The sequence below is a fragment of the Gossypium hirsutum genome, chromosome A01, assembly GCF_007990345.1.
Source record: "Gossypium hirsutum isolate 1008001.06 chromosome A01, Gossypium_hirsutum_v2.1, whole genome shotgun sequence".
NCBI lineage: Eukaryota > Viridiplantae > Streptophyta > Magnoliopsida > Malvales > Malvaceae > Gossypium > Gossypium hirsutum.
Window position 1 is genome coordinate 111,270,950 of NC_053424.1, and position 15,544 is coordinate 111,286,493.

General features: G+C 29.5%; 1 protein-coding gene across 1 annotated transcript; it reads right to left on the minus strand.

Moving 5' to 3' along the window:
* Window positions 1-9,740: 9,740 nt before the first annotated feature.
* LOC107925385 (uncharacterized) lies at window positions 9,741-11,137 on the minus strand. The gene is made up of 2 exons (XM_016856048.2): window positions 10,868-11,137; window positions 9,741-10,028 (listed from the first exon to the last, which is right to left on the minus strand). The coding sequence occupies exons 1-2, from the start codon at window positions 11,098-11,100 to the stop codon at window positions 9,860-9,862; spliced, it is 402 nt and encodes a 133-aa protein (XP_016711537.2). The 5' UTR covers window positions 11,101-11,137; the 3' UTR covers window positions 9,741-9,859.
* Between the last annotated feature and the right edge of the window lie 4,407 nt (window positions 11,138-15,544).

The following is a 15,544-nucleotide window of genomic DNA, read 5'->3' on the forward strand; positions in this document are numbered from 1 at the left end:
CTTTTATGATTTTTTTGGTCAAACTAATACCGACAAATATGACAAGTGCACAACAAGCCAATTGCAATTAATGTTGCATTTGGGCCATGCAACTCACACAAACAATTTCCCCCTTTTGTCTTTTTTTACTAAAAACATAGTAGCAATCTCAAGCAATGTGAAGTGATCTTCAAAATAACACTCCCCATTAATTCAATCTGATAACTATGTAAGTAAACTATGAAATCAATCACTAATGCAATAGAACAAATAGAATTAATAATAGAAAAAATATAATAACATAGCAATAGTAAGTAGTATCAGAATCCAAATACATGCCCAAATTAAAAGTTCACCAATAAACTAGAACTGAAAATCCAAAAGTATCACCAGCAAAGTATCAATCTACATAGCTCCCTCCCCTTAATTCCAATTCTTTCTTCTTCTTCTTTTTTCCAAAATGAGAAGTCCTATTTAGATGTTTACATGTCACGATCATATAAAAAATGCAAAGTCGGTGTGCATCAAAACTTTAGTGAGTTCTTTTATGTCATTGTTGTGGGGGTTGTTTAAGCCCATGGGTAACAAGCAAAATTTCGAAGTTCTGATTTTAATTGTTTTTTATATAATGCATAAATTGTTTATAACCTTTCCAATCCCTAAAGCAAAAGATATCACATATTTAACTATGTTCGAATCCACATCCTCTAAATTGTTGCAACAACAATAATGCCAACAGAGCTATTATTATTTGTCCAATTACATATTATTTGATTAAAAAATCCTTTTGACGGCCCTTTTCAAGAGGTACCCACTCGAGAGTACTGCTTCCTTTCAAGCAAGTAACGAACTTCCCTTCCTCAGGGGTATGAGGCACGAAGGGTGCATCTCATTCCCTTTTCGAAAGAGAAAAGGTCTCTGTCTCTTTCTGCTGGTGATGATAAGCTCTTGCTTTTTTTTTACCCATTCAAAATGGATATAGAAAGTGAAAGTGAAATGCAATCTTTATATTAAAATGAAGGAAGCCAATTTCTTCTTCCTTAGCGGGCCGTTAAAGCAGCTCTTCTTACATATTATTTGATTAAAAATCATTCCATTTTCAGTTTTTTTTTAATTTATTAAATTTTCATATACATGTATCTTATTAAATTGTTTTAATCTTACTTATTAAGGTGAAAAGTTTATAGGAATTTATACAAACATATGAATAACATCTCATTTAAATTGTAATTTTAGTTAATCAAGAATCTTATTAGATTGTGATTTTATATTTTTAGTATGTAACTTATTATTATATTTTTCCCACTAAAAAGATAAATTTATTACTAAAAAGATGCATACCTTTTAATTTTGTAATTTTATTAATTAAATTTTAATTTTCAATTTCATTCTTAAATTTTATAATATCAGGAGAATTGTGTAAATCATTGTTCAAATATCAAATTTGTGAATTAGGTAAGTGACTTAAGTGTTTAATTCTCAAAAAAAATTAACCTTGAATGTTCTATGTTATTTAGATTTTATATGATATTTTTGTCCAAGATTTATAAAACTCAAGCTAAATAACATCCTAAGACCGAGTCTGGAAGTTTTGGCCTCGTAAAGTAAAAGTTTGACAATGTTTCAACGAACTAGATGGTCGCCAATGCTTCGACGAATTAGGGAGTTCGTCAAATGAGTATCCGCAAGGTGTTTACCAAGTGTTTTAGAGTAGTTGTATACGCCAAAAGATGCAGTAAGAGGGGGTTTGCCAGTTTGTTTGACGAACTAGAGTTCGCCAGTCTGTTTGATGAATTGGAGTTCGCCAATCTGTTTGGCAAGCTAATGTTATTCAGTCAAAGATTGAATAAGACTCGAATTAGGAAATAAGTATATGGTGTATCTAAGAATTCTTTACGTGCAAGTAACACATTTCCTAAGTCAAGTAGGGTATCCTAATATTTTTAGGACACTTAGTGCTTATAAATACAATGCGTATTCCATTAGAATTCCCTCGTCAGGTCTTTGTTCTGAACCAAGTTCATAGCAACTAAGGTAAGTATCTGTCCTGTTAAAGTTGATTGTCTAGAGAAGCTAGGTTCGGTTGCATGTGTGAATTCTATAAGTTCTGTCTACTTAGTAATTTTTGTGTTTGTTTATATTGTGAACCAGCCAAACTATCTACCAGCAGGGATAAAAGCAAATCCAAGCTTGTTTAGTGTATCAGCTTTATTAATGAGTGGTTATGAATTGCCTAAGTGTGCTAACTACCATGTTTTCCAGTATGAATGTTCAGGGTTCGTAACTTGTGTGCAAACTATTATGGTTTTTAAGAACTTTGTTTTAAAACTTAATTCCAAAAATAAGTCTTCTCCAAACCTCTATTTTTAAGTTTTGAAACTCTGCTTTCAAGATATATTTTTAAGCTATGATTTTAAAGATATGTTTTATGTAAGCTCCTATGCGAGCCTATGTTTTAATGTGTGATTTTAAAGTACGATTTTATAAACTTTGTTTTTACGCACTTTAGTGCGAGCTATACGTGAGCAAGTGTTTTCAAGCAAGCTCCCTATGCAAGCTCTCTATGATAAGTCTTTGTGCGCGCTCCTTTACGAGCCTTATGTTGGATATATTAATATACCAAAAGATTGTGAGTACTCACCTTTCAGTTTTGTGATTTTGGGCATTAAAGCTCTAGGACATATGGAGAGACAAGGGAATGTTGAGCTGTGCTCCATTCACTAGAACATGTTGGTGTATTGAAGAGTGTATTGCCTCGCGTTGCACTTATAGGACATGTTATAAGGACTCTTTAAGTTATTCTAAGGTGTTATAAGAGGATTTGCATATCCAAGGAGACAAGATTCTGATAAGTGTGGGTGAGAACATATTTCATGTTTCTCCGCCTTTTTGATAAGACAAGTGTGTGAGCATGTTTCATGTTATTTTTAGATTCGTTTTTAAGCAAGAACAAGCTAAGTTTTCAAGTATGATTTTTCTACAAGCACAACTGAAACTATTTTTACACACTTATATGTTTTTCTAACAAACAGGCAAAATGATGAACTAGGTCTCGCATGATTTTGAAACTAAGTTTTCTATTTGTTTTAAAACCTTGTGTTTTAAGCATACCTTGTTGATTCCTAATTATTCACTGAGTTCGCAATGAACTTACCCACTCCTCTCTTACTTCGCAAGTAAATAGGTCACGGATGGCAGTGGCGAGGTAGATGACTTAGCAAGGCTCATCCTTAAACAGATATTGATGAACCTAGAATTTCGGTGATGGGATTTTGTTTTAAATGAGATTAGATTTATCAATAGTTGACTCTATTATTGAAAAATTTCTTTGAAGTTAAGTTATTTTGCAAACCATGTCTTAAAATATTTTATTATCCTTTATTACAAATAAATTTGATGTTTGTTCATGCATAAGTGTTACATGTATTTCCTTTTTTCATAATACGAGAGTCAGATTTATTAATACTATTTTTTACGACCTCGAAAATTACATGCATACCCACTGTAGAGATAGTTTGTCTACTTAGCGAAACTAGGCAAATTTTGCGAGCCCATATAGGTATACGAACCCATGTATTTTTACGAACCTTATCAAAGTATGAAAACCCATGCATGCATGATTCTTTTGTTGGTGAAGTTTGTTTAGTTCAAAACCATATTGTATATTGCGAACTTAAGTACTATGCGAACTTATGCTATTGTGCAAACTCATGTTGAATGTTGTTATGCAACCTTATGTTATTTTATGTTTGCGAATTCTTAAGTCTTTTTACTGTTTGACATTCGAACATTTCTCTTATTTATTTTGTAAGCTCACATGTTTGATATACTATTGTGTGAACATTTCACTATTGTGTGATAACTTAGCATATTTTATGTTGTAATCAAGTGGTGTGTTGGAGGATAGGTTGGGAGTTAACTGAAACCCACTTCGGTGGCTAATGTGGCACATCAAACTCGAGTCGAACCTACTCGGTCGGATCTAGGGTGTTACACTAAACATGCTAGTATGGCTTTAAAATTCACAAACTATATGTTTGAATTATATTTTGGTATATAAAATATGTTTTCTTTATATGTTACTAATTACCTATAAGTTTTGCAATTACATATTTTCAATCAAATAAATTTGATATAAATATTCTTTTTGGTGCTTGCTTAACTCAATTAAAGCAAATATTATATACTTACTGAGTAGTTTATATTGGTAATGCAAAGGGTTGTTAATGGGTGTATCTTACATTGGTTAAGTACAAGCTATCAAGAAAGTTTTTATATAGCTTTACTTCTTGCTTACTCAGTAGTTTATGTTGGTAATGCAAAGGGTTGTTGTTAATGGGTGTATCTTACATTGGCTAAGTACAAGTTATCAAGAAAGTTTTTATATAGCTTTTCTTCTTGCTCTCATTGAGTAATTGAGCCATAGGCCTATCACACGCGCGCGCGCCGCCCACCTGGTCTGATCCGGCCCGTGTTAACATATTCATGCTCGTGTTAACACATGTCTTTAGCACGTATCGTATGTATATCTTTTTGGATAAAAGTTTTATTATTTTTCAGAAAATTTCACTGTTCCGCTGATATATATTTTGGCTGTTAGACGTGGAAATAGTAGGGCAATTTCAAAATTGTTCCTGCATTTTTTACTCTTTTACCCCTGCCTATTTATCGTTTTGTCCTTCTGTTACTAGTATAAATAGAAGGTTGATTTCCTCAATTTTCACACAAAACAAAAAACACAACCTTTTCTGAAAAACTCTTTTCTCACTCTTTTACCCCTGCCTATTTATCGTTTTGTCCTTCCATTACTAGTATAAATAAATGATTGATTTCCTCATTTTTCACACAGAACAGAAAACACAACCCTCTCTAAAAAAACACTTTTCTCCTCTGCCTTGCTTTTCGATTTCCTCATAAACTCTATCGATTTTCTCCTAAATCACTTTAGAGATAATTCTGTCTAGGAATTTGGGTTTCAAGTGAGACCAACTGTGACCTCTTCAAACTTTCTTGAGAATCGATCCTATTGTGATTTTCCTGAGAAAAGCAACAGCAATCGAGTTCCATCTTCCATATTCATGTGTATGAATATTGAAAAGCAACAGCAATCGAGTTCCATCTTCCATATTCATGTGTATGAATATTGAAGCACTGTGTTAACCTTGGGTGACGATGTCCACTATACAATTACACTGATCAGGACAAATTCGTTTATAAGACAGTGAATTTACCATGACAGGGTAAATTTTTTATTTCATAATTTGTTATCTACTTTCCAATCAGTGCTAACAAATTTGTTTTATAGTACATAATTTTCCAACAGTTTAATCACTCGCTCTTTTAATATTTTTGGAGATTCTAATTTTATTCAAGGAAGTTTAAAGAGTAATGATTTTAAATTTTACTATTTTGCTTTAAACCTTTCAAGAAGTGTGGATTTATTAAATTTTTTTTATATTACTAAATAGAGATACCATTAAAAAAAATTTGAGTCTCTATCTTACAACTTATTTTCAACTCTAACTTATGAATTTTTTATAAAATAAGCTTCATACTCCTATATATTATTGTAGGCCAATTTTGGGCCCTTCTACAAAATACCCACAGCCCAATAAACCCAAATATTTAAACCACTGACCCACAAAACCCAATACACAGAAGCCCAAACCCCTTACAAACCCAAAACCCAAAACCCCAAAACCCTAATCAGCCGAACCACTCGTCGTTGCCCCATGTGCGCGATCACTCAGCCCCCACGCGAGCTGCCAGACCACTTCCTCCTCTGCCCGAGACTTGGCACTGCCCATACCGTCTGACACTCCCACCACCAACACCGGCCATACCCTGCAAAACAAAGGGGACACGCAATCATCAAGTTGTAGAGAAATAAGACAGTTCACGAATGGCTATAAAGAGCCAAAAACACAACATTGTAAAGGGGGGTTTTTTGCGATGAATAAAAAGGAGTTTATTTTTGCATCAATATTAGTAGATTGAATACAAGAAATATTCAAAAATACACATACAATCAGTGACTCTAACATCAAATCAGAGATTGAGAAAACAAAAAACGATAAGGCCTAAGGTAAATTTTTCATTTTCTTTACTGTTTTGTTTCTTTTTTTTTACACATAAATATTTAAAAACATTATAAATATAAATATATTATTAAGTAAAAAAAAGAAAAAATCTAAAATTTTACCTCCTCCGGCCACCGTGCACGGTGGCCGGCGCCGGCGCCAGTGACCGTCCGGTGACCGGTCCGTGGCCGGTGCTCTCCCCTCTCCTTTCTCCCCTCTCTTCTTCTCTCCTTTTTTTTTTCTTTCTCCCTTTCCCAAATGAAATTTTTTAATTTTTTTTATCTTTTATAGGGGACCAAAACGCACCGTTTTGGTCCCCCCCTTAATGCAGAAAACGACGCCGTTTTGAGTATGGGTCGAGTCGACCCGACCTGCTCCTACAGGATCCGCGTGTTTTTTAAAGTGGAAGGGCTATTTGCGCAATCAGCCCTTCCGCATTTTCATATTTTGCAATCAAGTTATTTTGTTTATAAATTAGCCCTGAAATCTATTACGCTTTGCGATCTAGTCCTCCTTTCAACGACGCTGTTTCAAATGTTCGGGTAAATTGCTTATTTAACCCTCGCAGTTACACGCGCTTTCAAATTGATCCTTTTATTTATCTTTTTGCTTTAAAATTCACCCACAACTCTGTTTTTATTTAATTTTAGTCCTTTTTTGTGTTTTTTTGTTGTTTATTCTTATTTTCTTATTAAATATTCTTATTATTTATATAATATTAGTACTATTACTATTACTATTACTATTGTTCTTATTATTATTATTATTATTACTATTATTATTATTATTATGTATTAGTTTATGTTTTATTATACAATTATATATTTATAATACGTATATATATACTTAATATAGTTGTATAGGCCTAAGTATTATTACCTTTTTTATATGTATATATTACCTAAAGGTTTTAGTATTATGTATATTCTTCATATGTCGTATATATGTGTTCTTAATATACTATACTTTATATGTATCATATATTTTTAATGTCGTATTATTATGTTTTAATATTATATATTTTCATATTATATTATATACATATACTTTTATATATTACTATGTGTATATTTTGATATTATCAGTTATATATTTCTTATGTATCTCCATGTATGTATTTGATATTGTCCCATGCGTATGTTTGCGTAGTCTTATTAATATTATTTATGTTATTAGCATTTTAAATATGTATCATATATGTTCATCGTTATATATTATGTATGTATATATATTTTCAATATTATTAGTCATATTTATATATATATATATTATTCCATGTACATATTTCTTACTCTTTTGTATATATATATCCTTAGTACCACGTTACATATATATTGTGTATATACTTGTTTTCTTACCCCTATTATATTCATTGTTAATACATTTATTTTTTTATATATGTATACATACCCTTTTTGTAATAGTATTTTTTACACATATATGTATATATTTTATTTTATTGTTGCTAGTTATGTACTTTTTTACTATCTTATACGTACTTCAAACATTACACGTATAGTATATTTCTAACACTACTACTATTTATATAAATATTTTACGTATATACTCTTAATTATCTTCGTATGTGTATTCATTGTATTCTTATTACGTTCTCGTATTCAATGCTAACATTGCATTTGATCTTGCATGCACGGTTATTATTTTCTAATATTATTGTTATGTTTGTTATTTGTTTCAAATATATCAAGCCGTTCCATTTGCTTATTTTCATTTCGTATCAATTATGTCTTGCATTCCCTTGAAAATTACGTTCCGATTTTCTAATTAATTTCAATAGTCAAGGCAATATATCGATTTAACATTAAGTCATCAAGTTCATCGCTATGTTGGGTGAACGTCAATTGACTCGTGTTAAAGCGATATACCCTTCTCAAAAAACGGAATAAACTAAAATTTCTCGTTTTTAATCGGATCACGACTAAATTTTACATTGAACCCGTAATTTTGAAAATCAAGACAACCTGTGTTTATGAGATACCAATTTTGGGCGTCGCGAGGGTGCTAATACCTTCTTCGCGCGTAACTGACTCCCGAACCCTATTTTTTCTCTGGATTTTAACGTGGACTTAAATTCATTTCTTTTAATTTCAAAAATAAATTTATAAGGTGTCCGACCACACCTATAAAAAGGATCGGTGGCGACTCCCCTTTTATTTCAAAATCGAACTTTAGTTTCCAAACTTTTTCACTAGATCGCCACAATTAGCGACCCCGAAACCAATTTTTACGTCGCTACATATATGATCAATGTTTTGTTTAACTGATTTTAGTTATATTTGTGATAAAATTTATTTTGCAAATGTACAGTGTCTATTAGACCTTAATTCGAGCAATGGTAAAGACTTATCAATTATTGCATGCAATATAAAATTACTACTATAAATAGTTATAAATAAACTTTATCCATAAAACTATATACTTATTAACAAATTAAAAACTATAATGATGAAGGCTGTCAAGGTCAATTAGGTGGTACAGCTAAACAGTAAGGTAATGGTGAAAAAGAAATACTAGGATTATTTTGCATGGAAATGTGATGCTCTAAGTTTAGCTCCTTCTTCCTCTTCTCTTCATCTCTATTATTTTTACAACAATTAATAGCTGCTGCATAAGGAGAATTGTTTACTATCCTGCAAAACAAAACCCCATTTAAAGCACAAACAGCAATTAGCACTTTATGTATTGTTTAAAAGAAAAGGGAAAGAATGGTGTGAAATAGAAATGTTATATCATTTTGTATTTCTTACAAATTATTTAATGTTATTTTAATATCTTTTTTCATGTCATTAATACATTGTTTTGGTATTTTTTTAACTTGAACTTTGGACTCAGGGTCCAGGGTTTGGGGTTTGGGATTTGGAGTTCGAGTACAGGGTTTCAAGGTATAAGGTCCAAGATTCATCCAAGGTTCAAGGTTGAAGGTTTAGGATCCAAGGTCCCAGTGCAGAGTTAGAAAAAAAATTTAGGGGTGCCAAAATTAAATTATTTATTTTCACTATAGTAAAAATATAATTTCATCATTTTAATAGCCTATTATATTTATAATTTTTAAAGGGTTAAAATAAATTATTATCGTTTTTGAAGTCCAAAATATAATTTTACCATTACTAATGTAAAATTTTATAAAGTATAAAGGGTCTAAATTGAAAGTTAACTATTTTAGGGAGGCCATGGCCCCTCCTGTGTCTCTTAGTGGCTCCACCATTGCAAGGTCCAGTGTTCAAGGTCTAGGGTCCAAGGTCCAATGTTTAAGATTTATGGTCCAAGGTCCAACGATTAAAAAATTACTAAAATAATGTGTCATTGACATGAAAAAAGATTTTGAAATAACATTAAATAATTGGTAATAAATACAGAATGATATAACGTCTCTATTTCATAGCATCCTTTTCTTAAAAGAAATTACTATAAAAAAAACTGAAAACTGAAAACTGAAAAAGTATCATTTCATCCATTGTTAATGAATAATGTGTGTAAATATACCTGCGCCGGCGTTTTTCAAGAAAATGACGGAGTGAAATTCTTCTTGCAATGGGGAGGTCTGAAATAGGGTAGCAAAACTGGATGGTTACCTCTTAAAATGAAAATAGTGATTAGTGAAATGGGAAATAGTTGACATCTATCAAAATAAATGGATGTTAAAGTTATTACCCACGGCTTGTTGTTGATTGGGTGATGCTTTTGCCTCTACTAATGTCTTTTCTTTTGCGGTAGGCTTTGTCACACAACTCTCTCCCGCCAGAAGCATGATGGCTTGTGCCTAATTAATCTTTCCATTATTACAAATATACATGCATCGTTTTAAGGTAGAATATCAAAGTACTTGTCACCTTATCACTGGGAACATTATCATACACGTTAACAACCCCAGCGTAGAAAATTGTGAGTTGTGTTGTTAAAGATTTCTCATCACCACAATTTGAACTTTTTCCTATTTCTTCACTATTCCTGTATCAAACACACCAAAATGCAGTCTTCCAATGTTATTTCAGAAGAAAAAAAGGACTTTTACTAATTGGATTAATTCCATGCAAACTATCATCCAGCTTCTAAATTGATACTTAATACTTCAAAACGTTTTGATTGAATCCTAAAAATATTAATATATTTCTATCAATTTCACTATTAGCTTTTGTCTTCTCAAATAGGAGTTATGCATATTTAAAACACGCATTAATTGCGTATGTATTGCATGAATTCCTTAGATTTGACGAGTTGAAAAATGAAAAATTAAAATACGAAGTTTCTCCTACTTTTTAACTTTAAAAACGAAAGATCAAGTATTGACATAATTAAATTTCTTTTATTAAATTTAGATTCATTATTATGTCTTTCATTTTAAATGGCTACTAAATGAGTAATTTTTTTTATTTTAAAATATTACACCAACAAATTTAACACAAAGATTTAAATTTTTAAATTTAAAAAGTAGAATTACTAAATTTCAAATATACAAAGAATATCATGACTTTATGAGTAGAATTTAGAAATATTATTTTTTTTCGCATGTCAAATCTAAGATGTTCATAAAGTAGGTGTACACGTGATTCAAAAATGTTACATGTCATATTCAACCTAACATTTAACGTCTAAATTAACGACTAAGCTGATGGAAGAACTTAATTGATACAATACTTATACTTTAAAGATTCAAGTAGAATGTTTTAAAATTCCAAAACCAAATTAAAATACCATAGTTCAGGGATGTTTAGTGGAATTAACCCTAAACTTCAAAATAGTTAAGTATAAATTGTGTTGGGGTACACTCATTTATAACTTGTAAATACCTGGTTGGTTGAAGGAGATGTCGTTCGAGAAGAGAAAGGGGCCGAGAAATGCTGGAAGCAAACTTAGGTGGCATTATTAAAGGAGTAAGAGGTGGTGAGGACCTGTGCTTTATCACAGCTGATTCTTCCTTGTTGGTTTTACCAACGTTATGGTTTTCAGATTTGCTGAGAAGATATTTTCTAAACAAATCAATGTTGTGAGACATTTCATTTCTTGACTTTGACCCTTTCATGATGTTATGCTCATTTCTCTTATATCTAACCTCTTCTGCCTCCTTCAACTTCATTTGGCAAACGACTTCTGTATATCCAATGACCAGTTAGTAACATACATATATGTGTTGCCCAAACTGACTGTATTAGTGTATTATATACACACTTTACCTCCCTTTGTATTTAGGTTAACTGAGAAACAAAGATTTGTTTACCTGAAGTAAGAAAAGTGATGAGTGGGTGACCACCTCTCTACTTGTCTTACTACTAAGAGAAATATTACAACGCTGAAATTCCAAGGGATTAAGCTGATGGCTTTATATAAAGTAAAGTGAAAGATTGGAAATAACGCCGTGGGACGATGATGATGGGAGAGCAGGCTTTTCGATGGCTACTAAATTGGGTTTAACTTTTAGGGTAACTACATTTAATATTATTAAACTATTAGTAAATTTACATTTTGATCATATTATTTAAAAAATTACAAAAATAATCATTGAACTATTCAAAAAAAAATTTTAAGTCACTAGGCTGCTAAACTTCTAACAGATAAATGACTGGTCGTTAAACCGTAGTTTATCATATATATATATAGTATAATATACATATATTAGCCATATAATTTCCACATGACTAAGGTGTAAAACTCAACTGCTGTCACTAGTTAGGCCAAGAACTCTCTAAAAAATCTAAAACAAAGTAATTTGAGTTAATTCATAAAATGATAAATAAACAAAACACCCAAAACTACTTTTTAAAAATAATATGAAAATTACATGGGTAATATATATTATATATGATAAATATTGATTTAACAACTACATCATCTCTCAAAAGATTAAACAACTTAATTATTTAAAAAAAATTTAAATAATTTGATGATATTTTATAATTTTTTAAAATAAAATGATAAAAATTTAAATTTATAAATAGTTGAGTTACTTTATTTATAGTTTAACGTGTTGTTTTGTGGAGAGAGATGGTATTACCACAAGTAAGTGCAAGCTTTTCTCCATGCAACTAAGTCGACTAAGCTTTTTATCCTCTGAGTTTAGGCCTAAACAGTAAATGGTTTCATCCTCTCGTACTCCCAAGATGGGGTTGTATAAATTCATACATTGCCACTGAATTAAAATAATCGCCTATTAAAAAATATAAAATATATATTTACTTTTTAATATTTTTTAAAATATTTATTAATTCATTAATAATATATTGTTGTTTGAATTAAATTGGATTGATCGGTTGAACTAAGAATTGGTTAAATATTAATCTAGAGATTGATTTTAAATTAGTTAGATCGATAACTAATACAATCTAATTAAACTAGTTGTACTGACAGTTAAATCGATTAAAAAGGATTTTTTTTTAAAATTAACTTTTAATCAATACAGTCAGACCGACTAATCGATAGCCTGATTGACTCGATCACCAGTCCAATTTATAAAATATTAATCTTAATAAATTAACAAATTTAAGTGGCAAAAAGAAAGACAGAGTCCCAAATGAATTGTTTATTCATGTACTTATAACTTGTAGTAGCAAGACTGAGTCACAAGCATAAGACAGTACATCAATGGGATGGTTGTTGGGCATTGCAAAGCATGTTTTTTGGGGTTTACCTCCTTCACTGAAAATAAAATAGACACATCCACTGGATTGTTTCAGCCAAACCCACTTTGGTTGTGTGTTTTTTTTGGGGATATTATTGTGTTTATGTTGTCATTATTTCCTCGTGTTTTGTCTACTTTCATTGTCATAATCAAATCCCTTTCACTTCATGCAGGGAATTGGAAAGCAACTCCCCGTCAATTTTTACAGTCTGGCACCCACTTCATTTAACACAACTCTCTCTCCCCATATATATTAAACATAGTTATATATTTATTAACAATATTTGAAATTTATCGATTGAGTCTTAGCTCTATTGATATATATATTGTTGTCAATATAAAAAGGCGTGAGTTTAAGTGCGCTGAAATATATTATCTTTCTATTTATGAGTTAAAAAAAATCATGAATAGTTCTAAACACTATATAAAAAAATTATGATAAAAAATAATCATTTTTTTAAAAATTTAATTAGGGAGAAATTAATTCTAGCATTTGATATACTAAAAATTAGTTTCTTTAAAATGTAACTCTGGTATGAGAGTTATTTTCCTTCACCTATGGAAATGCAATATAGTGGGAAAGTAACTTTCCAATATATTTGGAAAGTTAAATTTTATTTTTAGTATAACATATTTAAATTTTATTCTCAATTTAATCATAGATTAAAATGAAAAAATATATTAATTTATTTTTATTTGAAATAAATTTTATTTCAAAAATAAATAGATTAAATTATTTGTTTCTTTGTTAATAATAAATTCTCATTTGTTAATAATAAATATTAAAATTAATCAATTTATATTTTACTTAATAAGGATAATTTTAAATTTTACCATTACATTCATAGTAAAATGCTTAGTGAACTAAACACATAAATATAACTTTCTTAGAATTTTAATTAACGCTGTCTTGATATACCAAAGATTACAATATTATATTTTTAGTAACTACATTCGCAAAAATCATATTCTATTGAAATGATACCACGGAAATGTACCAAACATTATTTTAGATTATATTTGACTTTTTATTTTCAAATTTAAAAATAAATAATTTATTATTAATAATATTAATTAGTGAAATTTAAATTATATCTTTAATAAAATTTACAATTATAATTTCATCTTTTATATAAAAAATAAATATTTTATTAAAATAATATCTTAACTAAAATTTATTATTTTTATTCTATTACCTCTCAGTCAATTATCTCTTCAGTTAAAAAAAAAAAAACAAGAACAAGCAAATTTCATTCTCATAGTAAAAGGTAAAAGAAAGAAGAAGCAGGCCATCAAAATTATATTATTTAAAACTAAATTAAAAATAATAAAATAATAAAATTTTTACCATTTACTATGAGAATGAAATCTAATTTTGTTTTAAACTAATGAGAGAAATGGGGAAGCCGTGGGGTGAGATGTTGAGGTTGTGGACGGGTTTATAATATAAAAATACTTTATTTTGAGTGGGATTATTAGGCAAAAAAAAATTTTCAGTTTTTACAATTTAAAAATTAAATTGGAGGTATGCATAATCAACTCAACACACGTATTGTGAAATCTTTTAGGGTGTTAGCAGTTAGATTAAAATCGAAATTTATTTGGTTAATTGGTTAGAGTTCAGTTAATATTTTTTTAGAATTTTAATTATCGATTAATTCAGTTAAAAATTAGATAATTAATCGAATTAACCAATTAACTGAAATAAATAATATATATTATATAGTGTTTGGTTTAGTTGTTAACATTCAAGACTTATGTAGTATTTTTAATGTTCTATTTGTTGTTTTCACCTCCACTTAAAAATTTTTTAAACTATTAAAAAAATGAACCGTAACAATGTATTTTTATACGTTTTATACTTATTTTAACCAAAAGACAAAAAACATATAAATTTTGGTTAATTCAGTTAACAGACCGAAATAACCAAAATATTTCGATTTAGTTAATGTATTTGAAAAAAATAATTTAGTTCGGTTAATAATTAAAAAATTTTACATTTCGAGTAATTGGTTAATGATAATTTGGTTCGGCTTTTAATCGAACCGACCGTTTGAACGCTCTTATCTAGTACTCACGTAAATCGAGACCAAAAAATTAGTCTAGTCCCAAGATGTATGAGTACAAAAAAAATTTGACAAAACTTTTTTATTAAACATATATATTTTTCTGCAAAATTAAACATATATATTTTTATTTTATCTAGTTTTTAAATATAAAAAAGTACAAATTAAATATTCGCTAAAAGTGTTCATGGATCGAGTCGAGTTTGAGTTAAGTTTAAGTATGATATTAAAACACTTTATTCTTATTCAAGCCAGCCTAACTTAAAATATGGACCTAAAATTTTATTCAAACCATCTATATTTGTAATTGACTAACCTAAACTTATTTTCGACCTACTTATTTTTTAAATTAAAAAATATATTTATATTTTAATATTTAATAACTTCATATATATTTTATTTCTTATAATTTTATATATAGTCTTCTTACATTATAATAGTATTGTAGCGACGTAAAAATTTCGCTTTGGTCACTAGTTGAGGCGATTTATTGGAAATTTGAAAACCGACTTTCGATTTTATTAAAAAAGGGAGTCGCCACTGATCCTTTTTCCTAGGTGTGATCAGACACCTAATAAATCCTCTTTTTTAAAAGAAAATTTATTTTTTAAACAAAAAGAAGGCCGAATTTAGGTCTACGTCAAAAGCCAGAGAAAAAATAAGGTTCGGGAGTTGGTTACGCACAAGGAAGGTATTAGCACCCTCGCGACACCTAAAATTGGTATCTCGTTAAACATCTATTGTCTTAATTTTTAAAAATGCGAGTTCAATTTAAATTTTAATCG